The sequence below is a fragment of the Phaenicophaeus curvirostris genome, chromosome 1 (genome assembly GCF_032191515.1).
Source record: "Phaenicophaeus curvirostris isolate KB17595 chromosome 1, BPBGC_Pcur_1.0, whole genome shotgun sequence".
Taxonomy (NCBI): Eukaryota; Metazoa; Chordata; class Aves; order Cuculiformes; family Cuculidae; genus Phaenicophaeus; species Phaenicophaeus curvirostris.
Window position 1 is genome coordinate 65014998 of NC_091392.1, and position 25141 is coordinate 65040138.

The window sequence follows — 25141 nt, forward strand, 5'->3', positions numbered from 1 at the left end:
AGATGAGGAGAGGTAATTGTTGTCTCAAGAGTACCATTACATTTCCCAATCCATGCCAGAGCAATACATGAAGGAAAGACAAAGCCTTCTCCCTGGGCTCTGTGGAAGGTATCAGAAATGTTCCTAACAGTTTCACTGAGCTCCATGTCAAGCCATGAATAAAACAGATCTGTAATTCAAGGGCAAGGAGGAGGCCAGACAGACTTGATTAATCTTCTTGATAGGATCAAATGCCACTGGCAGTATCATACCCTGAGGTAAAGCAGTGTAGACAGAGGACATAGCCATGATCCTATCTCCCCTGCCTCACAAGCAACAGCAGAGCTGGCCATGCCACCCCTGCTCACTCACCCTGTCAAAATAGTCCATTGTTTCTCCATAGTAGCTGGAGGCACTCTCAATTTTCATTCTTCCTCCTACTCCAGTCTCTCCTGCTGCCAAATTGACTCACGTGGGAGAACACTACTAAAACCATTTTCTGTAGGTCCCACATTCCGTCAGCCACTCTCTATCCCTACACTGAGTACTCTGCAGCTTCCACAGTCTCAGGAGCTCATTAGCCAAGGCAGCACGACCTACAGTCTTCCCTGGGGACAAAGCCTGACTGCTTCAGTTGAAGCTCTGTGCTCTTTGTCTCAAAGCAAGTTTCCAGAAGGATGAAAGAAGTCTAGGCTCCTCTTACCTGTAACAGTTGTTGGTATATTTGTTGTAGCTGCCAAGAGCTGTTAGGCACCCCTGGCAAATGGCATAAGAGAAGAGGATCTGAGTGCCTGCATCCATCCAGACCTGGAACAGAGAAGGTCAGTGGTCTCCAGATCTGGTGACAAAATAAAGAAATGGTTGTGCCTTATCTATCAACCCCTCCATCATTGTAGAGCAAGACCCATGAGGCAGAGAGACACTCAGTGGGTGTAGAAAATGGGATATCTCTCCAGGAAAACTGAGCTACAGGACTGAAGGTCCTCTAGAAAAAGGCTCCCAAGACGACCATATTTTCACACCAACTCAGAGTGACAGGGGGCACTAATTGATACCAAATATCACTTCTTTGTCCCGTGCTTTCACTTTCTGAGTAGAAATGGCATCTCTGATAGCATGTCTTTGGCTGAAGTTGGCACTGCAGGTGTTTGTGGTCCCTGTGTGGCTCAGGGTTCACAGAGCCACTGGTGAGTCATCCCAAGGGAGGGTCAGTGAGTCCTTTGCATGATCAGTGCATTCCCCTCCCTGCTCCTAAATCTAGTTTCCTACCTATCTGAGGCCATAGTGCATGGGGAAGGGAAGAACAATTACCAGACTGAGAGATTTCAGGCCAGTGAGGTTTCATGGACCAACATTCCTTGCTACTCTAGCATTGCATAGGAAAAGCTGAACAGGTTGTTCCCTGCTGCTCCAACCCTCTCCCCCATGGAGTTCCTTGTCCATTTGGTGCGCTGTGGGCTGAACTGCAGCACTGCTCTTATGCACCCCCAGGGAAAGCCCTGAGCTGCAAGTCAGCAGGCAGGCAGAAAAAGACCCCACTTTTCTGTTTGTATGCATCTCACTCTCTTTTCCCTCTAAGAGAACTCCAGCTGCAAACATCCAGGCAGCTGTAATTCAGCAGCCTTCAAAAAATCCCATCCTAGGCATTGCTGTTTAAATGCACATGGAGGTCTCACAGATACACGTGTACATGGGAGCCCTTCAGGCACAGGCACGCATCCCACATTACACCAAAGCCCCACATTCTGCCTAAACTCAGAATCTCTCACTCGTGTTACGCTGGGTTGCAGCAGCCTGGAAAGACCATGTCAGCTTTAGTTAGTCTGTAAAAGATAGGGAGGTTTTCAGTGAATAAGCTCTGACCATGAATAAAAAACAGTCAGCCCCAGTCATCCTGCTGCTATTTATTTTGATATTAAAATGCCATCTACGTTCCGCTGGCTTTTTGCGTTCAGCACACCACAGATTTTGTATTGGCAACACGTAATTGCATCTGAAAGCCATTTGCGGGAAGACAGTGTGTTTGGCAGCTGGTTTGGGAGCAGTTGGGGGTTTTGCCATCTGGGAAGATGCAGGAGGTAAACTGAGACTGTGGGCTAAGCATATTGCTTGGCTGCCTCCGTGAAAATATTCAGCAGTGGAATAATTAGCAGCAGTGTCATTTAAATGTCTTTCGGCGAAGAGGTGTCTACATTAGCACCTCCCTGGGAAGAGGGAGGCAGTCTGCACAGTTGCTAAGCCCATGTAGAGAAGGAAAGCAACCTGCTGCTACAGAAAGCTACTAGAGCAGACACCCTGGTGGAATCTTCCATGGAGGGTCTTGCCACCTGCAGCCTTCTGCCAGCTTGGGCTGCCTTGCAGGTCCTGGGTTCGGCTCTACTACCACCTTAATCTGGACTTGCCCTCCCTGGATACACAGCATCCTCCCTGTGAAGAAGTGTTACCATGAGCTCCAGTGAGTGATGGTAGGGACCGACGCTGTCCCTTCCACTAGACCCTGACCCAAGCAAGTGGAACCAGCCCCCAGCACAGCTGAAGTGAACCTGCTGCAGAGCCTGTGTTATCTACATACAATCAGTCTCTGCAAGCTGCGAGCACGTGGGCTGTGGGCTCCCTGGGAGGGCCCTTTGGAACCAAATAAAGTGCTAACTAGGCCAGAAAAAAAGGAAAAGTGGTAGATCATTTCCTCCCCCCTTCCTTAATTATTTGTATTTCAGACACAGCAAAACCATTTGTTACATGCTGAATATTTCATATACTCTCCTGGTTTTGCTGAGTCCATGAGTGAAAATGACCTAATATGCCCATATGCTGCAGATGCACAAGAAAAAGGTTGTGCTCCACAGAGGGATTACACCCCTTTCTTACTCTTTTAAGGACGTCTCATTGGTTTGCCAGTCCCTTTCAGAGAAGACAGCTAGACCCTCTGCTAGCAGTAGATCCAAGGTCCAGGGCACTGGAAACCTTCCTGTGGTCAGCACTTGCCTGACCCCCACCCACCTGTGGGTCTGCAAGCCTGGAAATATCTGGCTTCAGGTAGAAGATGATCCCCTCGGCTGCACCCTGCAGTGTGACTCCTCGCACCAGCAGGATAATAAGCATCAAGTAGGGGAAGGTGGCAGTGAAGTAAACAACCTGTGGGTACAGGGAAACAAGAGGAGAGAGGATCAGCAAGGGGCGCGTGTGTGTGTAGGCATCACCTCATCTCATTTGCTGGCTCCCACCCTGGCAAATGTCCCTGGAATCTGCTGTTGGCTAAGGCTGCTGCTGCTAGCGTAGAAGAGGAGTGGGAAAGAAATTAATCAAGGTTACATCTCACCAGCGATTTAGTTAATCTACATTGTGTTCCTTGCCTAGGACACTGTCACTGGTTGTTTTGCTCTTTTTCTCTTTCCAGTCAGTGTAATTTGCTTGCTCTCAAGCTGTTCTCTTCATCTTTCTAGAAGAAACCGAGGTCTTGTCCTGTCACTGAGTTTTAATGAGGAGTTATTAAAATGGTCCTATTCCCAGCAAGAGTTTTCTAAATTAGATAGCAACTTTTGCAGGCCAATTTGAGGTACATCTGAGGGGGATCATAGCCAGGGGTGCTCACGCAGCTTTCTCATCCTTTCAATGCCTCGGAATTAGCAGGTGAAAAATGGGGGCACCTCAAGGCCTTTAAAGAAAATATATTATTTTTGTAAAAACCTTCTTTTCACTTCTTCTTGTGTGTGATATAAATAAATATTACAGTAGAATTAACCATCTCTAATCCATTACCTCATGCAACTTTTTTTTTCTATTTGCAAAATATCCATGAGAAAGGTGCAACTTCTTAACATATATTCATTACTAAAATTCATCCAAGTAAAATGAAAGCTTGTTTACTCTATGAATTCATAGTGAGGTGCCTAAAATGACTTTTTTTCTGCTTAGTGATAATTGGTTGAATAAGTCACAGTATGTGGCACTTTTGCTGTTCCCAATTGAACGAAAATGCAAGCAATTTTGGCACAAGTACTAACATCTACCTTCAGAAATCACTTCTTGGGAACATTTGTACACATCAGCTGAATACATAAGGAAAGAAAACACTGGAAGAGCACAAGAGTGGGCAAAATGAATAAAAGAAAAAGGCTTTATAGAAAATGAGTCTTCATCTAGTTATTTGAAATTATTTTCCTGAGGTTGCTATTGTTTCTTTAAGTTTGGACTCCTTAAATCACAGAAGCATAGACACAAGATCCTGGCAGCACTATCTGATTAGAGTAGCATCTCAGTCAGGCACAACATCCTGTTTCCTCTGCAGCTATTAAACAAAATCACATACCCACTCAGAATTCCTAGGACCTCCTCACTGCTTATCCCAGTATGTAGTCAGCAAGGAAAAAGAAGGAGCTGATTTTTTTTTTTTATAATATCCCTGTAAAATTCAAAATGACTACTTGCAGAGATAACAACTGGCCTGTCTGACCTGTGGTGTGTCTTCAGGACAGAAAATGTCACCGCGTGTTGCTGCACCATAACATCTGGCTGATGAAAAGTAAGCCCTGTATCCCAAAACATGTGATGGAAAAATCTGTGGTCCCAGGAAAACCATTCCAGCTACTACCTGCACTCGCTATTTCCTCTCATCTTCTGGTTTGACTTCACAAAAACGAATCAGCCCAACCAGCCTGACTGAACTTCTTCAGCTTTCTCCTTGTGCAGGCAAACTCTGCACAGCAGGGCAGCACCAGGCAAAGAGGAGATTCAGTGGAGAGGGCTGAGAGCTGAAGGGAATCTAGGATGACTTAACTACACGTCCATGTAGATCAGCCTCTCAGATTCAATCTCATAAGATCAGAATGATACCTTTTATGAAGATGGCATTGTGGTATTCAAACCAGGGAGCATCAGAGATTTAAAATGCGGAGCATCAGAGATTTAAAATGCAGAGCATCCTCTCTGCCTCTAGAAGTGGAGTCTGGCTCTCCCTCCTTGAGAAATGATGGACAGCAGGTCAGCACCAGTAAGAGCCAGAAGCATCAGCGAAGACTGGGAGAAATGAAGTGAGCAGAGCAAGCTATTGTCTTGCTCTGTTAAAATGTGTGCCAAGGTAGGAGATGGGATTTGACACTGAAACACGAGTGTCCAGAATTACAGGGAATACCTGTAAATACTAGGGATAGTGATTCAAAGGAAGAAGTCTGTTGCAGAAATTGCTTCCCCTCCCTGTGCTATTGAAACACTCCCTGGGTGCCCACAAGACCCAGCCATCATTAATGACCCACCCATTTCATGGCAGCTCCAGGAAGGAAGGAGGCCCTGAACAGATTAAGGCCTGGAGAACAGGCCTTATGAAGAACAGCTGAGAGAGCTGGGGTTGTTTAGAAGAGGAAGCTGAGGGGAGACCTCATTGCTCTCTACAACTACCTGAAAGGAGGTTGTAGAGAGGAGGGAGCTGGCCTCTTCTCCCAAGTGACAGGGGACAGGACAAGAGAGAATGGCCTCAAGCTCTGCCAGGGGAGGTTTAGGCTGAACATTAGGAAAAAATTTTTCACAGAAAGGGTCACTGGGCACTGAAACAGGCTGCCCAGGAAGGTGGTTGAGTCACCTTCCCTGGAGGTGTTTAAAGGACGGGTGGACGATGTGCTGAGGGACATGGTTTAGTGTTTGATAGGAACGGTTGGACTCGATGATCCAGTGGGTCTCTTCCAACCTGGTTATCCTATGATTCTATGATTCTGTAACAGTGGTCCTAGCCCCCACCTCAAGGCATCACACACTCATTCACTCCAGAAGGATAACTAGTCCACCTGATCTATGGGGTCAGTGTCAGCAAGATGCATCGGCTCCCTCCTCACTAGCAAATGCAGAAAGTGACCTGCTGAGCCAAAACCCACAGGGAGAGTACAAAGGAGAGCACAAAGGCAGCTCTCCTTCCCCAAGTATTTTGCAGGATAAAGAAGTAGAACAGATTCATTATCTATTCACTGAGATGGTTACAAGGCAGCAGCTTGTCTATTTTGATCAAGTGTTAAATTATTGCCAGTGATACAAAGTTTGCCATAGCAGAGGATCTTGTTAAAGCCACAAGCAAGCCACAGCAGGACAACACTCTGGTGAGCGCATGGTTCCCAAGGGCACTTGGGGAGTATTCATCAGCCACTGTGGTTATTTGCAAAGGAAAAGGTGATCCAGGACTCCCTTCAGTTCCCTGCTCTTTGGTTGTTCTTCCCTCCCTGTTCGACTGACTTTTAATCTTACAGACCAAACACGGCCAGTGTAAATCAGTATGGCCCCACCAGATTTTAGGTTTGACTTTGGTGCTGTATGTCTCTGGCCTCTACTTCAGAAAGAGGGAAAAGATTGGGAAAGAAATGTTAGATGGGTACAAGGAGGCTTAGGGACCAGGAGGACAATCTCTGTTCCTACTTTGCCTGTGGACTTGACCCCTTTCCAGATGCAGAAGTAGCAGATGATCCATGCCAGCAGGAGACACAGAGCCAGCTCCCAGCGTACAGTGCCCAGTTTGTGAATACCATCCGTGAGCCCCAGGACTCGCTTCCTGCCGGTGTCCAGGGACAGGGAGAGAAGTGTTAACATCCCTGACTCCACTTATATGTACAGATCTTTCCCATATTACCCCATCCAAAGACTTAACAAACTATCTACAACATATGTCCCAGCCATGTGAATCACCCCAGCTCTACTTAGGGCTCCCTTCTCTGTCGTTCCTGTTGATGCGGCTCCACTGTGCCCTGCAGCTCCCCCAAGCCCTCCCACTCTCCAAGCCCGAGGCACCATGCCCATCAGACCCACACAATACAAAATCACCACCTGCTCCCCATTGCTCCCCAACCCTGGCAGCTGCCCAGCAGACACTCAATCCAAAGCAGGCCACCTATGCCACCATCACCCCATGGCCGCCACGCTTCCTCTGGCCATCCCATACACTATGGACCCTCTCTATGTAAGCATAAATGGCTTTTATGACTCTCATGCCCTTCATTCAGCCTCATTCCTTGAAGACTCATCATCACGAAGGTGGGCTCATTGCTGTAGCTCATGCAGCCCCGGCTTCTGATTCCTCTCCACACCTTTCTCCAAACCAGTCTCCTCAGAGTCCCCTTGTCTTTGCAACCTCTGCAGAAAACCTGAACAATCGTTTCAGAGGGGTCGCAGCTCTCACTAAACAATATGTGCAAAGAATAGGGCAGGAGAAGTGGCCCAGCAACTGTGCATACTCCTTCTGCAGCCATAGGCACATATAATCTTCTGTGTACCCTGTGGTAGTCCCAAGGGGCAAGGGACTCAACCCTTTCAGAGGCACTTTAGAAGCCATAAAGGAAAAAAAAAAAACAAAACAACTCTGCAGAAGCTGAGCCCCTGGCACCCCTCTTCTTTATGAGTCCTTCCTCTGTTGAGTGTGGAGAGGCAGTGTGGCCCCAGCAGCCATTTCAACCTCTCCAGTCTGCAGTGACAACCCTCTCTGGGGCACTGTCTGGCCTGCTGTGGGACCTCTCCCTCAGAAGTGACTTATTGTCTCCAGCGCCATGATTAAACGACCAAAAGCCCCTCTCTGGCATCTCACATATGCACTTCAGATCTCTGCTCTCCAGGGATGAGCCTGAGCAGCCTGATGGACCATTTTCCTCAGGCACCAAGAAACACTTGGTGGAAGAAAGGAAAACACAGTTTTGCTCCATTCTGCTTCACTGTAGAGAACTGTTCAATCTGCCCTGGTTTCTTATGCTCTCCTGCCAACAGTAGCCTTCAACATTCAACACAAGTAAGCTCCGCTTACAGCAAGTTCTTATCTCTTTTTTGGTGTCTTGTGGCCATACTCACCCAGGAACCTCAGTGCCAGAAAGGGAACATGACCCTGCATCTGTGCACACTGCAAGCAGCCTTTGGGGTGTATCTAATCCTTACATCCCTGGGCTTTTGTGCTAATCTCTTTGGCAGCTCAGTGCATTGTGCTCCCCATGTTTGGGTCTGACATGTGGCACCACCCTTGGTCCTACAGAGATGCGGAGCCCCCCGCCTGGACACTCCTATACCTGCAGTCTTTGTACGAAATAAAAGCCTGAACAGAGGGAAAATAATCACGTACTCCCAAAACTCAATCATTGAGGATGTGGCGTTCGCTGGCATGGTCCTGTTGTCCAAGCTTGAGCTATTCAGAATGTCCACACAGAGATCTACCAAAAAAAAAGGAAGCCAATGAGCCACAGAAATTCTCCAAGGCCTCTCCATAAGGGATGATCCTTCTCCTCTGTACCTTAACCCTCGCTTCAGCACACAGACCCTTCACTCTGTGCTGTATAACATCTCGTTTAACTCTTGCTTCTCTTTAAGCATCTCATTAAACTCTGGTGCTCCCCAACTACAAATCCCAATCCAGCAGTAGCCAGAGGAATTCAGGAAGGAGAGTGGAAAGACAGAGCAATTCTCTGCCAAATGGAAACTAGACGGCCGCAAAATATAGATTATCAAGGGCCACTGGCCACTCTGAGTAGCCAGGATAGAAAATCCCATTCTCCTCCCACACCACACGCTGTTCCCTGCCCATACGTGCACACGTATACTCACACGCACCACAGATGCCTTCATGTTCCACTCTGCCATCCCCAATCATATCACATAGCACAAAACTAGTGAAAACAGAAGAGATGTTGTGCTTTCAAGAAGTGCAACTCATCTTGCATTTGGCAAGAAGACAATCCACTGGAAAACCAAGGAAGCTCAGCTCCGGCTGGGAAGCTTCTGCTTGTTAAGAGAACTTTTGTGGCTTGCCTCACAAACAAACCCCTGCTGGGGGAGCTGAAGGAATCAGATCCACTCTGTAAAAGTCTGATTACCTGTGCTGGAATGAAGGGGTAGAGGAAGATGTGCATGAACCGCCCATAGGGTGGAGAAGTCTAACACATCACAGAAATTAATCATCTGACCCAAGAGAAAAAGGGAGAGAACGAAGCCGCCTCTGAAGCTCTTACCAGACTGTCTTTCCACTGAAAACAAAACAACCTGTCCAACGTGGTAAAAAAGGCCTCTCAAGGACATCAGATCCACGAGGATTACTTCACATCTACACCATATTCCCAGGCACAGCCCAAGTGCCTTGAAGAAAACCAAAGCCAAGTCTTCTCTGCTGGGCTGTTTTCTGAATTGCGGGCATGAGTGGAAGAGACCCCTGGCCAATGCACTTGAGTAGAGGCTTGTATGGATGTGATTAGACCAGAAAAACAGTGCCTTTAGAGTTTTGTGTTACTGGCTCCTGCCTTGGGAAACCTGTAGTGGCAAAATCTTCTAAGGCAGGCTTGGTCTGACTTAGCTAAAAGCTGAATGCACAAAAGAAGCTCTTCAGTTAGTGGCAGCAACTGTCCCAATAACTCCAAATAAGTCAAGTAGCGTAAGGGAATAGCAAGGTAAATTGTTGTACCAGAGCTAATGAAAAGCTCTTGCCACATGAGGAGGATTCTAGATTGGCTTGAAAACTCTCTCAACCCACCTACCTCTCCTGCTTGCCAGAAATGTGGATTTTTCAGTGAAATCTCAATGTCCAAAACATTTGCATGCAGAAACAGTTTTCCTGTCCCTTGCCACTAGGCACAGGGTCATACTACTACTTTTTCCCTACAAATCCCAAAGAATTTCTGAGAATTGGAAAGGAGCTAGAAGCTCATCAAGGGTGGGTGTACCTGAGTTCCAGGGGTTATTGCAGCTGGCCCATGGTAGCACTGTGCTGAAGGAGCTGAACAGGTAGAAGAGTGCCCAGGACAGGATGATTATGTAGTAGATATTCAGATACCCCTCGATGACTTGTGAGGCATATCCAATTCCTGTGAAGGAAAGCAAAGGAGATGAGGATGGGGCTGCCAACCAATTCCCAACATATCAGGCTTAACCCCAAACAAAGATATAGACCGTGCTGTGGTAAGAAGGTAGAAACACCAACCACATGGCTCACTAGAGAATAGGGCAAGACCTACCTCGGGGAAAGAGAAAGGATTTTGTGACTGCGCATGCAGACAGGAAACCTTGTTGGTATCTCTAGACAGGTCTGTGGTGGAACAGAGAGAAAAAACATTTTGCTGATAGGAAAACCTTTTTCTGACCACTATAGTGGCACTGTATTACATTGCTTCTCCTTCAGGAAAGCCAGGTCTAGCCTTAAGAGAAAAGAAATGCCACTGCTTGTCCTCCTCCAGATCACAGGAATCTCCAGCACAGGAGGTCCTCCCAGGGGAGTTTCAAACAGCACTGCACACTTATGCTTGAGTAAACTAACCAGCCTTATAATCTGCCTCAGCACAGGTTTCTCTGTCTGCAAATTGGTGGGTAATATGCTCTCCACTGGACAGGAGACTTGTGAACATTATATTCATTAACACATTAATGCCATTAAACATCGTTCCCCAGAAGATCCCAGGAGTCCTGCTTCTTATACCTATGCCTTAACTACAACCCCAGCACACCTCCAGGCTGTCAGAACAGTGTGTGCCCTGTGATTCCCTCAAGTCCACAGGACACCAGCCTGCACATGCTGCTACAGGAGCCCTGGGCACAGCAATGGGCAGGGAAAGTGCCATAAGCCAGCCAAGCATTCCTCTCCTCTTCTCTCTTCAGTATTTGTCCTGGCTATGTGCAGCTATTTGTGTATCGGCACTTCCATCTTCCTCCTCCTGCTTGCTGGCCAGTCTGTTTCTCCTCTCTCCGGGGTTCTGAGCATCTCAAAGCAGAGGTTATGGCTCAGCTGGACAAGCACAGCCACCAGCCAGCACCACACACCCTCAGTCACCTACCGGGGGCTTGGGGCACTGCCCCTGCACACCCAGCTGTCACCAGAAGAGACAACAAGGCTGGGAGGGAGCTGAAGGGAGGGAGAATAAAGGAGAAAGAAAAAAAAAAGAAAAAAAACAGAATAACATTTCCAAAAAAGACTTTGAGTCACTAATTATTAGAAAGTGCTGCCAGCAGTTCCTGTAACTTGACTCACCTTCAAAAATAGGACAGATCTTCCTCCAGGCAGTGACCCCTCCCTGGCTGGTGTACTGCCCCAGTGCTGTCTCCAGGAAAAACAGGGGGATCCCACAGGTGAAGAGGAAGATGAGGTAAGGGATGAGAAAGGCTCCTGCAGAGAGGGGCAAGATGCTGCTTCAGGAACTGCTTTAAGATCTTAAACCCATCACCCCTTGCCAGATACCTGAGGCCACAGCTGGACTCAGTTAAAAAAACACAAATATTTCTCCAAACTAACTGTGCAACCTCTGCTAAAAAATAATGTCTTCGGCACAATCATTTCTCTGAAAAAAATACAAATATGGTCTGTCTTGTGCTACTGCAGTACTTCCAAGTTTGGTCCTGGCTAAAATTTAGAGGTAAGGAGTAACAGTAACAGGGCAAGGGGAAAAAAAACCTGGAGAAGTACTCCCTGCTTCACTCTCCTGACTTCATTCCAGTTTTCAGCAGGAGTCACGCAAAGCAAAATGAGTCCTTGTTTCACATAACCACATTTGTTCTGCCTTTCCCAGGAGTCACAGCAAACTTCCATTTGCCTAGAGGATACAAACCTGGAGGCTGGTGACATTTCTTGGTAAGAAATAAATTTGTCAGGATGTAAATTTGTTTGAGACGTATGTCACGTCAAATTTGAAAAGCAGTTTGTACCAAAAGCATGGAAATAGCAGAAGGGCAATAGAGTATCTGAGTATATTTCCAGCATTTTGAAAATGTTTAACTGCTCTCTTCAAATTTTTAGTTTAAAATACAGAGAAATGCCTTAAGAAAAATCAGCCTGAAATAGCCCTCAGATTAACCCCTGATGAAATGGCAGAGGAGGGTGAGAGAGTGGGTTTTTTTCACAGAAACAATGACCAACAAAAATAGAACACCAGAAAAGGCAGACAAACAAAAAAAAGGTTTATGCCCTGTTCAACTATTTGAACTTTATTTTCTTTCTTTCCAGTTCTGCTGCCAAACCAAAACACCCAATACATTGTTCTGCTCAAAGTTGCTCCTGGGATCTCAGTTTCACTGCTCACCTCCTTTCTATCACCTCACAGTCTTTCTCCCCATCATTAGTGTAGGTTTTCACTCCCCTCCAAACAGGCCAAGGAACTGCCTTCCTCTCTGAAACAACTGTCAAAGTCTTGCTATCCCATACAGTAAACTCAGCTGTTTGCAGGATGAAGGCCCCTTTCTCAGCTGAGCCAGACATTTTCCAGGCCCTCTTCTCCTCTGCCAGCACAGGCATTTGCACTGAAATTCCTTCCCATGACAATTAGCAACTAGGAACTCATCTCCTTGTTCTTAAGCCAACAATGTTATAATAACAAGCAACATCCACATTTCCCCTAAACACAGCTGTGTCGTAGCTGCAGGGAACCTGGAGGCAGAGGAGGGAGGCTGGTTGACAGAGTAGTTCCAGATTTGCAGAGCAAAGAATGGGAACTACATGTGCTAAATTAGAGGCAGCTGCTGCTTTCAGTGCTGCAAGACATCTATCTGTACGCCAAATCTGCAAGACAGCTTTATTATCCTGCATACAGATAAGTGTTTCAGCAGGTCCCAGACCCTCTCCTCTGGTATCATTTGTCCAAGAGGCTGATCCATTATGGCCACGGAGTAATGAGGGCTTTCTATTTTCTTGCCTTTCTTAATTTCCCCGAACAGTTATGAGCTGAAACTCCAGTTGTGATCTGCTCCTCAGTTTTCTGCTCCATTGGAGGAAACAGCCTTGGCAGAGGCCCCCAGAAACAGACTTTAGTTCCTTACAAGTCAACAAAAAGTTCAGGAGGCTGAGCAATTAGATCAAATCAGAAAGTGCAACCATAGATAGGTTTACACTTGGTTGCTTTACAGCAAGTTAGCGCAATTGTTTTTATGACATCTTTCTTTACAGCTTTATAGCCATCTCAGTAAATTCACACGTGACAGGACAGTTGTCTCCGCTTAGAGGTGGGGGGAACTGGGTACAGCATTTATACGTGGAAAATGTCTTCTTTTTGCAATTTCAAGGACTTTTCCAATGGTAAGAATATCTCTGAGTGTCATGGGAAAGACAGTGCCTTGTCCCATAGTAGTCTGTTGGCCATCTGGTTCCCTAGAGCACTAGAGAGACAAATGTACCTCCTAGAGTAGGAGCATGCTTTTTGCAAAAGCAGTGGGGGAGCTGTGAGGAAAGGACTCTTCCATCCTAATTTTTCCCAAGCCTAGCCTTGTTGGCCTCTGAATCATAGCCTTAGATATTACAGAGTAGTTTAATGCAATAAAAAAAAAAAAAAAGAAAAAAAAAGTTATTCAATAGGTATCTAAAATTAACAAAAGTAGCCTTTTCACTTACACTAATTAGCATACAAATTGCAATGACTACCAAACCAGATACCACAGGCATAAAATATGCAAAGATATCATCTGAATTCAGGAAGGAATTTTCCATACAAAAAACATGACTTCTCTCTCAAAGCGTCACTGCAGAATGGGCTGTTTAATCAGATTCACTAGTGTTTGCTAACCCATGCCAGTCTGACTTACTTTTGGTGCCTTCAGCACCTACCATCAAAACCTCAGACAAGATGACTGGATCATCTGCTAAAAACTATCCCAGGTTCAAGAAAAACTCAATTTCATTTCTTTATTTATCCTTTTATCCAACTCCTATTTGGTTCAGAAGAGACATTGTATTGACTCTTGTTTGATTTGGAAACATTCCAGTAACAGCACAGGGGACAGGAATTTGGCTGTCCTGGGATGAACTACAGATGAATCATTCATCCATTTGTGAAAGTTCACAGCACCTTGGGAAAGAAATGGCTTTGTGGCATGTTCTGCAGAGAAAGGAAGTTTAAAGCAGGGGGAACGTGCAAGTCCCGAGGTTTCAAGATATCTCCAGAGAACAGGAACAAAAGAGAAGATATTGCTGTATTTGACATGTAATTTATTACTCCTCCTTTTCTTCTATAAAGTTAGATTTTGATTCACAAAGAAAAATTAGTGACAGTCAATTATTCTCTTCCTCCTTCCCAGTTTCATTTTATTAATGTAAGAAAGTTTAGGTTTTAACCATGTAATGATCTTACTGCAGTGCCATTGGAAAAGGGAAAGTCATACAGGAAACTAAAAGCAAAAGGAACAGACTCTTTCTGGGGGTGGATTTCCCTAATAGTAGGTTGACCACTGGGAGAACTATCCCTGGAGAAGAGGTAGCAGGTACCAAGCCTTGGCAAGGATACGAACACTATCACACCACCAAAGCCTTTCCTCCTTACAGACCACAAGGGATGAGAGAAGCGGGGGACTCAGAGGGGTGGGAAAAGGGTGTTATGTAGAAGGAGGTTGCTGCTGTCTTTCTGGCCACTCACAGCTTCCTGATGGTTTCAGGAGGCCACCTGTCTCTCCAGACTCCCAAAAGCCTTAGAGTTACTAAAGTTCCATTTAGCATCCAAACCTGGGAGACCTGCTTTGAGAAACAGTGCCTTCTGAGGAGTTAGACTCTCTCCCCACTGCTATTCCTCCTCGTTTTGGCAGGAGCTAACCTGCTGGAGGAGGGAATAAGGGAGTGCATATCAGATCACATGAGGTATAGGAGAAAATGGATGCAGGCATCTGTGTAGGTCATGCGTACCGAACTAGGACAACTCATGCATGCTATGAACTTACCACCACCATTCTTGTAGCAGAGGTATGGGAACCTCCACACATTACCCAGGCCAATGATCTCCCCAGCCACGGAAAGCACAAATTCCATTTTGCTACTCCACTGGCCTCTCTCTTCCATATCCTCCTTTTTTATCTCTTCGGGAGCTGTGATGGCCCCATTGGACTCTCCTTCCTTAGCCGCAGCTTTTGTCATGACTCTGTGGGACAGAGGAAAAAGAGCACGGGACATAGGGAGCTGCTGTGAGACATGCTGGTAGGAAGAGGAGGGAAAGGACCAGTCATCACAAGACTTGTGCTCTTAGTATCACCATGAGGTTCCCCTCTTCCTTTGGAAAATGGCTTATCATCAGCATGAAACATTTTTCCTAACTTAGGCCTGTGTGACAAAAAAAAATCTATGATGAAGGGACAGAGCAAAGGTTATTGGTCAGGTGAGATGAGTCCATCTGACTCATCCCTGAATTCACACTGCCCCCACCACAGCCCCCTTTGTCCTCCCAGAACCACCAGCCTTAGCGTACCTCCATCTGCCCCTCTGCACCCTGCATCTCCATCTTTCCTGGAAACTTGGCCAGGACTTTGGAAACAGCAGTTCAAAGGAAGAGAAAAGGAGCAGGAGCTGAAGAGTGGCATAGGGACAGAAGCAGTTCCCTGTGTGTTTTTTATACAGCAACTGTCTGCTTCTGGAGTGGTTTCAGATGGCAAGATAGAAATGAAACTATAGTCTGAACAAGAATGGATGACCTACCATCTTACTTCAAGGCACTGCACCCCCTGGACAACATCTTATAGTACCACACAGCCTGCCACCTAAGGAAAACTCACACATGATTACTTGACCTAGGCTCTCTTCAATAGCAAACAGGTATGACCACTAAACCTTCAGCTCCACACCCAACCCTGCAAAGAACACAAAGAAAGGAAGCAAAGCCCCTGAGATAAGCAAAAGGACCTCATACTTGTGAGGTGTTTCAGGCCTGGGCAAGGGTGTACTGAGATTAGACAAGCCCAAGTATTGCAGTGAAAATATTCGCAGGAAAAAAGTCCAGCCACGGAAACACAAAGTGAAGTCACTGTTGGAGGAGGCACATTGAATGTGACTGGGCTTGTAGGGTGTTACAGAGAACATATTCTCTAGTCTATACTAAGCCCTGAATTATGTTTAGCATCATCTTAATTAAGCAAAGTTAGTAGCTACTTATTACAAGACACAATTTTCTATCATATAAAAAGTCCTTCAATTGGCTAGTTAATTTAAATCTAATCAAAATTCACACAGACCAAACCAAATGTTCTTGTTGACATTTTCATATTGTTTGCAAGCATTTGATTGTAAGAAAAAGCTTAAATGTGAAGGCAGAAATCCCCCTTTGACTTAGATAAAAATATTCTCCTCAAAAGCTTGCTCTAAAATGTTTCCTGAGGTAGGGATGCACGTATGAGTCCAGCCAGAAAGCACAGATGTAACATAAGCAGAGTGTCTGATAACTATGACAGGGAGGTCTGAACTTACTGTTGGCATAACTGAGAAGAAGTTGGCCTTAGAAGGGATGATTAGTATCAGCAAGGGATACACCATCCCGTATTAGGATTAGGAAACTACACTGCAAACAAGCCTCTCCAAAGCAGCAGCATCTCTGCTAAAGGCTCCTGCTCCCACCAGCTGCGAGTGCTAAGAAATCAGGGCATTGACCCTTCACGCTAATTTATAGATTCATATTTCTGGTGGTTTGATGGCTTTTCCAATAGTATATCTATCAGTCCCTCCATGCCTCCTGAAGGGACATTCCCATTTCCAGGAAGCATATCATCCGCACTACTTAATTCTCCCTTTGTGCCGAGATCTGCTCTGGATCACATCAGCTTGCTCTCTCCCAAGGAAAGTCCAACCATGGCTCTGAAGGTGTTTCAGTTTAGGGACCTCCCCCAGTCACTAGAATGAGCAAGAAGTCATCACGCTTGATGTCCTCTACCTGGTAGGACCATCAAGTCTATCAATTAACCTTTTGCACCAGGATGGTGCATCAGGACCAGTATGGCAAACCTCCATGTGCCTAGTCTCTCTCCAGTCATCTCCCTCTGGGCTAGCATCAGGGTATAAGTTATCTCATGGGTAGAAGGGACTACCAGGGCGTCTGAGTTTACTGGGAATAAGAGCAAGTGTGGTCTTAGGATGAAACTGTCCCAGTAGCCTAGAAACACTATGCCCCTTGTTTCAATGTAGTTTTCAATAAGGCAAAAGGGAAGCAGGAACCATTTGGGTATGCTTGTGCTAACTCCACAGAAGACAACATCATTACCACTGTGTCTCATTTGCTTCTGTAAGTTGCCCAGTGCAAACAAAATTATTTTCTAAATGCTAACCCTCTGGATATATCAGGCCCTGGGGCAAAGAAAAATGATTGCATATGAAAAGACAGCTTTTTACTGAATGTTCATAGAAAAGCAAGCAGTTTTTGGCACAAGGCACGTTTCCTCCCTCTGTCATTCAAGTAAAGAAAGGAAAACATATCTCATACTGTAATACATCAATTGCTCTCTAAATTCCCAGGGCAACAACAGCCTTTATTCTCCCATCTGCCTTCATGCTGAAGGGCCCATCCTTTTCCCTTTGAAATCAGCAGCGTATTTCCACAGGCTCTGAATGCAGAGAGCTGAATCCCATGCAAATCATTAACACTGCCTCTAGTAATAGGGGCTGCAGCAAGAACAGGGGAGCATAAACCACAGAGGAGGGCAGTCAGGGGACAGCAAAGACCACCCTCCAGGCTATAAAGCTGCCTCTTCAAAAACATTGCAGAAAGATTCTGGTCCCCTATAAAGTTTGAGAGGTTTTTAGAGTTATTTCAAATAAGGGCTTACACATGGGCAGTATTGCTGTGGGCACAAGCAGTTCCACTGTCAAGTGCAGATGCACTAGGGCACTAAGGGAGAAACCTCCTTTTTTCCCCCTTGTCCTCTATGGTCCATGTGCCAGAGAGCATCTATTTACTGATATGGCTTGCACTATGCACTACAGCACATGGTTCTAACCTTGAGTGTGCAGCTGAATCAGTCTTCTAACAGGCTTATACGAACCTCTAAGCGCACATTTAAGGAAGGTGGTGCAGCCCAGAAATCAAGGCACACGCCATAAATGCTGGCTGGTGCAGAGCTAACAGCTCACCAGCATCTCACCAGCACAGAAGTCCTCCCAGTTCCAATTTTGCCCCCTTCACTTAGCTCGCCTGCTGGGTTGGATTAGGAGGTGGAAATGCCAGGTCTTCCAGCCAGTCTTTTCTCAGCTTCTAAAGCCCAGGCAAAGCCCCTTTCCCTGCTGCCTGCCTGCAGCAACGCCTGCCAGCTGGCTAATCAGTTCATTCAGATGCTGCAGCATAGCCTCCTCATCTTTGAGAGGAGCAGAGCTCCACGCACTGTCAAATGTGAGAGAAAAAATAACACATACTTAATGAAATGTGTTTGATCTGCCACAGTCCTTGGCACGTTCCAACTTGCTGCAGTCCAGGGCACATTATCAAGTACAGCGATGCTTAAGTCTGGGCTTATTGAGGATGTCACGAGAAGCTAACAGGAGAGGACTTGGCTAATTCTTCACTTTTGTTCTTTTAATGCAATGTGGATTCAAGAGCAGGTCTAGTTCTACTAATATGTGCGGTTTACCCGGTTTTGCATTAGACCTCTTGCACAGAAGGGTAGGAGAAGATCACAATCAGGGAGTGACCTCTCACTTAACCCTAGGAAGGAAACACCCTGAGTGCCAGCTCGTAGTCTCATCCCTGTCACCAGCCTCCACCTCAGGGAGACCTGGACCAGAGCTTTGACTCTGCACCTGTCCTCTGACCCTTGAATAGGCCAACACAAAGGACAGAAGCTGGGACGCTATGATCAAGAACAGGGCTGGGACAAACACAGACCAACAGGGGAGATGCAACTCTTGTGGCTTCATTTTCGTGTTTTAAAAGGGGGAGAAGCACCCCAGTTATGGAATCAAACATTTTCAACTGGGTACGAGTAGTAGATTAAACTGGTGCCTGAAGTTTTAGCCCTTCATGCCATGAACTTCGGCTTCTCCGTTCCCAGACAAAGCACTATGACTCCCCACTACTTCCCTCTCTGCTTTGTGTGCTGTTTCTATGAGAAAGCCTATTCACACATCTCCTGGCTCTCTTCCTGAACATCTAGTCCTACCGTGCCCCTGCCTTATATGTTCCCAGACCAGATGGGGAGTTCTGTTTTCCAGCTAGGAGGAATTTGACTCTGCACAGCATCCACAGCCACCCACTGCATTATATTGTTTCATCCTTCCCAACACACGGGCTTTTCCTCCTCCCTTTTGATGCCCACCTCCTTAATAAAAGAATTTGCCTTTTGCTGCCTGCCTGCGCTTCTTCTGCTGTCCCTTCACCAAAGTTTGAAGAAAATTCCCAGTTTCTTCATTCTCAGCCTCTTTTTTCGCTCAGCCATAAAGTTTTTCCCTCTGTTCAGATGCCGCATGACACAGTCCACAGTTTATCCCTTCTCCTGGACCCACTCAGCCACCATCACAACTATCACCTCCCCTCCTCAGCTCCCTCAGACCCCACCAGGGTCTTCCAGAGGTGCCTTGATGTATTTTCAGCCCTCAGCACTCTGAGAAGCTGCCTTTTTCAAGGCCTGGATTGCCCTTTGCTGACATAACCCCAGCCTGCTGCCTTCCAAAAGAGAAGAGGTTTTTCCTCTGTGCCCAGTGCAGTAGGAAGCTCCACATGGAAGCATTCGCTTTGTGCGTGGAAGCAGGTGCATTTTTTCCCCAGGAGATTTATTGCTGAGAAAATGAGAATACACTTGGACTTCTCCAGCCACTAAAAACAAAGCAGGCAGCATGCAGGAAACCGTAAACACAGACCACACCACGAAGTTCCCTTCTTCAATATTTGAATGGAATAGGCCAGTCTCTCCTTGGTCACAAATTTTGGGCTGCCACCATGAGATCCTTCAAGTGTGACCACTAAAGGCAAGAAAAGCCAAGGGCGCTCACCAGATATGAAGGAGAACAGCATTATTGGCTTCATTTGGAAAAAGCTGCTGCTGAAGGAGTGAGGCAGAAATCAGAAAAAGAGGAGAACTGAAGTGTCTCTTGAAAGCAAAACATGATGGTATCCTCAACCTCCCCCAGGGCAAAAAAAAGACCTATTCAGGGCTGCTTGGGTGAGACAAGAACAAAGGGAAAGGAAAGGAAAGGAAGGGAAAGGAAGGGAAAGGAGGGAAAGGAGGGAAAATGATGGGAAGGGAGGGGAAAGGAAGGGAAAGGAAGGAAAGGAAGGAAACGAGAAAAAGGAAGAAAAAGGAGAAAAAGGAGCTGCCTGGGGTTTTGCTACCTGAGGAAGAAGCCATTAGAGATACTTGTAAAGCTTTTACTCCCACAAACCTACTGCCTGTTCCCAATTGCCATCACACGGGAACTCCTACTGCTGCAAAGTTAACATCCTCTGTTTGACCTCTTCTGCTGTTTTATCTTAAAGGCAGATGGGAGGAGGACAATCTCAAGAGCGAATGGTGAAACAGAGAGATCAGTGAACAGAGGTGTCATTAAAAAGCAGGCAATAATACTTACTAGAGGAAGCACAGTTTTAAAGCATCTTTGGACACTCGTTGGTGCTCCCTGAGCTGCAGAAGGCAGAATTGCAGGTGATGCTGCAGACAGCTGCACTGCATTTAAATTTCTTGGTTTCATTTTGAAACAAGCAGCAACCAAGCACCTGCACTGCAATTTTTTTTGAGGTGGGGGTGGTGGGGGAAAAGTATTCGAAAGCAAGCAGGCTGGGCTGTGTTACAAAAGGAGGAGCAGGAAGACAGAAAAATATCTGATTGCACGATATGAGCCAGCAGTTAGTCAGCAGCTGAAATCTTGCATTGAATTTTGATGGCAGGAGGTAGGGGCAGCTGTGGGAACAGAGACAGAAAATCAGGTTTCAGCGAGGAACAGCAGTGCCAAGGTGCAGCTTAAAGAACAAACCCAGTTAGATTAGTTCATGAGGACTGGAAAATATTAGCAGTAGAAGTAAGTGTTTTCCAGCCAATCTAAGAGCATCTACGTGAGTAGGAACAGCTGCTTCAGCTACAGCTACTTTCAAATCCAAATGCTGCTGGAGAACAGCTCACTCCAGCTGCAAAAAGGAGAAAGGCAAGGAAAGATGTAGCTAGAGAAAACTGATCAACGCCAGGACAGCAGTTGAAATTAAAATGCATTTCATTTCAAGCTGTTGAAAGCTAGTTGGCTTCTTTACACCTTCTAATTAACTTTCAGGTTGTGTGGGCTGCAGGGCACCCTCAAAGCATCTGTTCAGCAAGGTTCATGGGGCACAAGAAGCTGTCACAAGGATGAGATCCCGCTTACATTTTCTCGAGTATGAAATAAGAGCAACACTTCTGCAGTCAGTGAGTTTGCTGCTGCCTGACAGCAGCAAGAGTAAGGTAAGAAGCAACTGTGAGTTTACTAATGACATGTACATCTGTGGTACAAGGATTACAGAGCATCGACATTCAGAGCACAGACCTTCAGCTCAGGAGGCCATTTGGTCCCCTTCTCTGTACCCTGCTGCTGGGACAGCAGAGCCACCCAAGTACCTAATGGTGGCTGGACTTTTCCTCAGGGCCAGTGGCAAATCCCTTACTAAAAGCAGTATAGGCTGTTGTCAGTGGCCGTTACGCCTGTACCAGTGTGCATGATTCACCATCCCTGCTCTGGGCTACAGAGACAGTGAGGTGGTTTCTTACTTCATCCTAGAAAAAATGCCCCATTGGAGTCCTGGCAGCAACCCAGCTGTTGGCTGGAGATGTCAAGCTCAAGTCCCATAGGTGATCAGATGTCCTTGTGCACAGCCGAAGCATGGGGACAGGATGACTCCCATATCCGGCTGGAGGAGCGGAGCAGGTAAACCGCACAGAGGGTGAAAGGCACACTGCTCCTGCACCCACTCTGCAAACATGCGTAGCAGAGGCACGGCAGGGCAATGACCTGTGGTGCAGCTCAGAGGTGCCCCAGAGGGACAGGACAGAGTCCATAGTGGGGGACACAGTGGCTACAGGGCTGCCACCCCACCAGGAAAGTGAATTCATGGTACCGGGCAGGTCAGGTGAATGGAGGGAGGCTGCCAGCCCCAGGTACCACAGCTCAGCTGCCTGCTGCTGACCCAGGGCGGGGCAGCCTGAGGCTGGAGGCTGAACGGTCAAGGAAGGGTGGGCAGCAGGAAAACTACCCTCTGCGAGTGCATTCAGGCCCACAGAGAAATCGTAATCCTTGCAATGGCTAAAATCTGAACCTTCTGGTTGCTTCCCTGGGTCTGCTGTGTTGAAGCAGGGAAGCAGAGAAACCAGTGCTGCTGGGATCTCCAAAAATCTCTAATCCAGAGGCAGGGGAGCAGCACAAGACATTGGGCATCACACTGTTCTAGGCAATTCTAGCTAAACACCCCCAGGCAGGCACAACCAGCACAACCTCCGGAAAGCACAACCTTGGTACACCTGCTGTCAGAGTGACACGAGAGGGAAGAGTGCTCAAGCAAAACTTTTCCAAAAGGCAGAGGAGGCTATGGCACAAAATGCTACCTTACACCTCCCAGCACAGAAGATGAGGGGAACCATCAGTTTATTTGGCAAAGCAGAGTGCTTTGGCACAGATGCATGCACAACCATCACCGAGTAGCAGACCCAATGCCGCATGGGGTCTCTGCTGCAATCATCCCTGCAGCCCACAACAAGCTACCTGTTTAGCCCTGTGCAAGTAGCCCAGCACTCCACATCCTGCTCAGGTTGGGTTCAGGATCTACCTGGCTGACCCTGCAGAGGCTCAGCCATCTCCATTTAGTGCACAGAACAAAGCACTTCACGGGAAATCAAGACAGGCAAAGACACATGTGGACTCTGAAAGTGCAGTAACCCCTTCCTAGCAGTACCAGCTGTAATACACATGCAGTCCCGCTCGCCTGACATAATAGGTGCTTGCAACCTACCTGCACCTTCTGAGAGGAGAGATATCTGCTCTCCAGCCTGGGGCATCAAAACTTTCCTATGGCCCAGGAGCACAGGCAGGTGGAGATATGGCACAGGGCTCATTAGCCTGCTCTCTACAAGGACCACTTCTGCACCCATGAACTCAGCAAAGCTGGGACATTGCAGACCCTTAAAGGTCAGATCTAAGGTTCAGTCTTTCATATCAGCGGCTGTCAAAGTGGAAAAACTGGGGCAATGGCATTTCCAATGGCATTTCCAATGGCATTGGGTGAAAGTCCTGATCAGCAGTATTACTTTGAAAGCACTGTTGATTTAAGGAAACATGGATTGGGTGTTATGAAATCCCCACGTTCTGACTGAGTTTGCTCACAAATAAGCCCACAGATCCCCAGAGTTTAGCGTATACACATTGTGCTTTCTCCCTGCCTCACCCCTACATGGGAAGAAATTTGATGAAGGCTCTGAAGCAAGAAGAACAAGGAGCACACTCCCAGGCACATCTTTTAGAGCTGCAGACCTCCAGTCAATGCTCCGGAATCAGCACTTCTGCAGGTCAGCACAGGAGGAGAGGGAGTCACAGCCTTATGTCTGCAGGAGCTGAAATACAGTCTAGCCTAGCTTTCACTCCTAGCATTTTTCCTTCTGTACCTGTTATCACCTAGCCATTGCTGTCCTTCATTCCTGCCCCTATCTGGCCCTCTCTCATCTCTCCTCAATCTTGCTGCTGTCTGAGTTCTTTTCTTTCTCTCTCTCTGCTGCCAAAACCTTCAGTACCAATTACCTGTCCTTCAGTCATCGCTTTGCTCTGCAGCTTCCTGGCAACTCCCCAGAAGAAACACTGCCTGTCTGTCCTTTCCTATATGAACCATTGCAAGAAAAAAACTTTTCTTTGGGTTGATCCAGCTCTTTCTTTCTTAGTGTTGGGAAGCTTTTCCCCCTGCAGATTTGCTGGCCCACTCCCCAGAGCCCAGCGGGCAGCTGGCGCATAGCAGCTAGCTGTGAGAGGACAGGAGACACTCCCAGTGTGGCATGCACATCCAGCCAGGTCTGCTCAATGAGCAAACACCCAACTCACCTGAACCCAGCACAGGTCTTCCCCAGGCAAGCCCCTCCTGCCTTGTCCTGTCCCGTCCTGTCCCACCAGAGTCCAGGCAAGGAATCCACTGAGTACCAAAGACATGGAGCAAGAGTTAAGGAAAAGATCCTCCTCCTCCTGTCCCTCCCCCTCCATCGGCACTCCCCACCAAATTATCACCCAGCTCCCCGTGGGTGGTGGGATGGCAGGAAGGGAGGTGCATCGGGTGAGAGAACTTTCTCCCCAGCTTCATTGCAACAGACTTTGAATTGTGTCCCTGACAGTGAAACCAAGCGGCCACAATCGGACAGGGTAAAGGCACGAGGTTTACAAGGATCAACCACAGCAGTCAGTGGAGTGATGACTCAAGGTCCTCTTGAAGGTACTCGACAAGGTCATCTCCCCTTGCAGACCCTATGGCATGGCCCAGGGTGGCTGATGCATATCCCTGCTCCCCTGGGACTCCAGCACTTTAGTGGGATAGTGGCATCCTCTGAAATCATTCTGCAACTATACAGAATGAATTGTCTCCATTTCCAAGGACCACTACACTAAACCTGCTTCAGTGGCCAAGCTAAAGGCTCACCAACATCATCAGGGCAGATGGCACAGAAGGCAGAGAACGGATGGAGGAGGGACATTTCTGGGCTAAATACAGACCCCTTCATGCCTGTGCCATATGCTGCAAGTGCAAACACAGCTCATAGGAGAGAGCTCTGTCAGCAGGGAGAGATACTGCTGGAGTCTTTATTTTTATAGTGTCTGTGTGCTCGCCAGATGTGAGCAATCCCTCTGTGCCTTTGCCCTGGCAGCTTTCTTTGTATCCACCTGTCACGGTTTAACCCTAGCCAGCAGCTCAGTACCAAGCAGCTGCTCCTCACTCCCCCACAGTGGGATGGGGGACAGTGTAAAAGTGAAGAAATTTGTGGGTTGAGATAAGAACAGTTTAATAAGCAAAGCAAAACTGGAAATTCATTCACTTCTTCCCATCAGCAGTCAGGTGCTTGGCCACGACCAGGAAAGCAGGGCGCCATTATATAATGGTTACTTGGGAAGACAAGTGCCATCACTTTGAATGTACCCCTCTTCCTTCTTCTTCCTTCCACTTCATATGCTGAGCATGGCATCATATGGTATGGAATACCCTTTTAGTTAACCCCAGTGCACTTTTCCAGGACTTCTTGTGACCAACACTTGCAGCAGGCATTCCATTTATGCCATTTTTTTCAACATAATTCAGCTCAGATTTTTCTTTTTGTTACACTTAATGCTACTAGTATTTTGTGTGTCGCTTTGTCTGTTAATGTGCCTGACAAATTCCAGTTGACCTTTTCATGTACTCATGTGGTCAAGCCACAGCAGCCAGCAGGATAGAAGCTAGGACATGTGCTCTGATCTGCTTGTCTGTGTCAGAGCTCACCAGAGGAGAACCCCTTGTCCCCCTCCATGGGAAACAAAAGCCCTCAATAC

At 46.9% G+C, this 25141-nt stretch overlaps 1 protein-coding gene across 4 annotated transcripts in view; it reads right to left on the reverse strand.

The window, feature by feature from the left end:
• Positions 1–23751, reverse strand: part of LOC138722446 (sodium- and chloride-dependent betaine transporter-like) — a 39015-nt gene extending 15264 nt beyond the window's left edge. For 3 of the 4 annotated variants that reach the window (XM_069860639.1, XM_069860642.1, XM_069860634.1), the window contains exons 1-8: positions 23672–23751; positions 14605–14801; positions 10943–11077; positions 9645–9785; positions 8057–8144; positions 6376–6508; positions 2980–3114; positions 683–786 (exon numbers count right to left, since the gene is read on the reverse strand). In XM_069860639.1, the coding sequence (XP_069716740.1) occupies positions 683–786; positions 2980–3114; positions 6376–6508; positions 8057–8144; positions 9645–9785; positions 10943–11077; positions 14605–14797 (929 nt within the window). In that variant the 5' untranslated portion in view covers positions 14798–14801; positions 23672–23751. Of the gene's footprint in view, positions 1–682; positions 787–2979; positions 3115–6375; positions 6509–8056; positions 8145–9644; positions 9786–10942; positions 11078–14604; positions 14802–23671 lie in introns of those variants that run through there. The other variant, XM_069860638.1, reaches the window with a different exon arrangement.
• Between the last annotated feature and the right edge of the window lie 1390 nt (positions 23752–25141).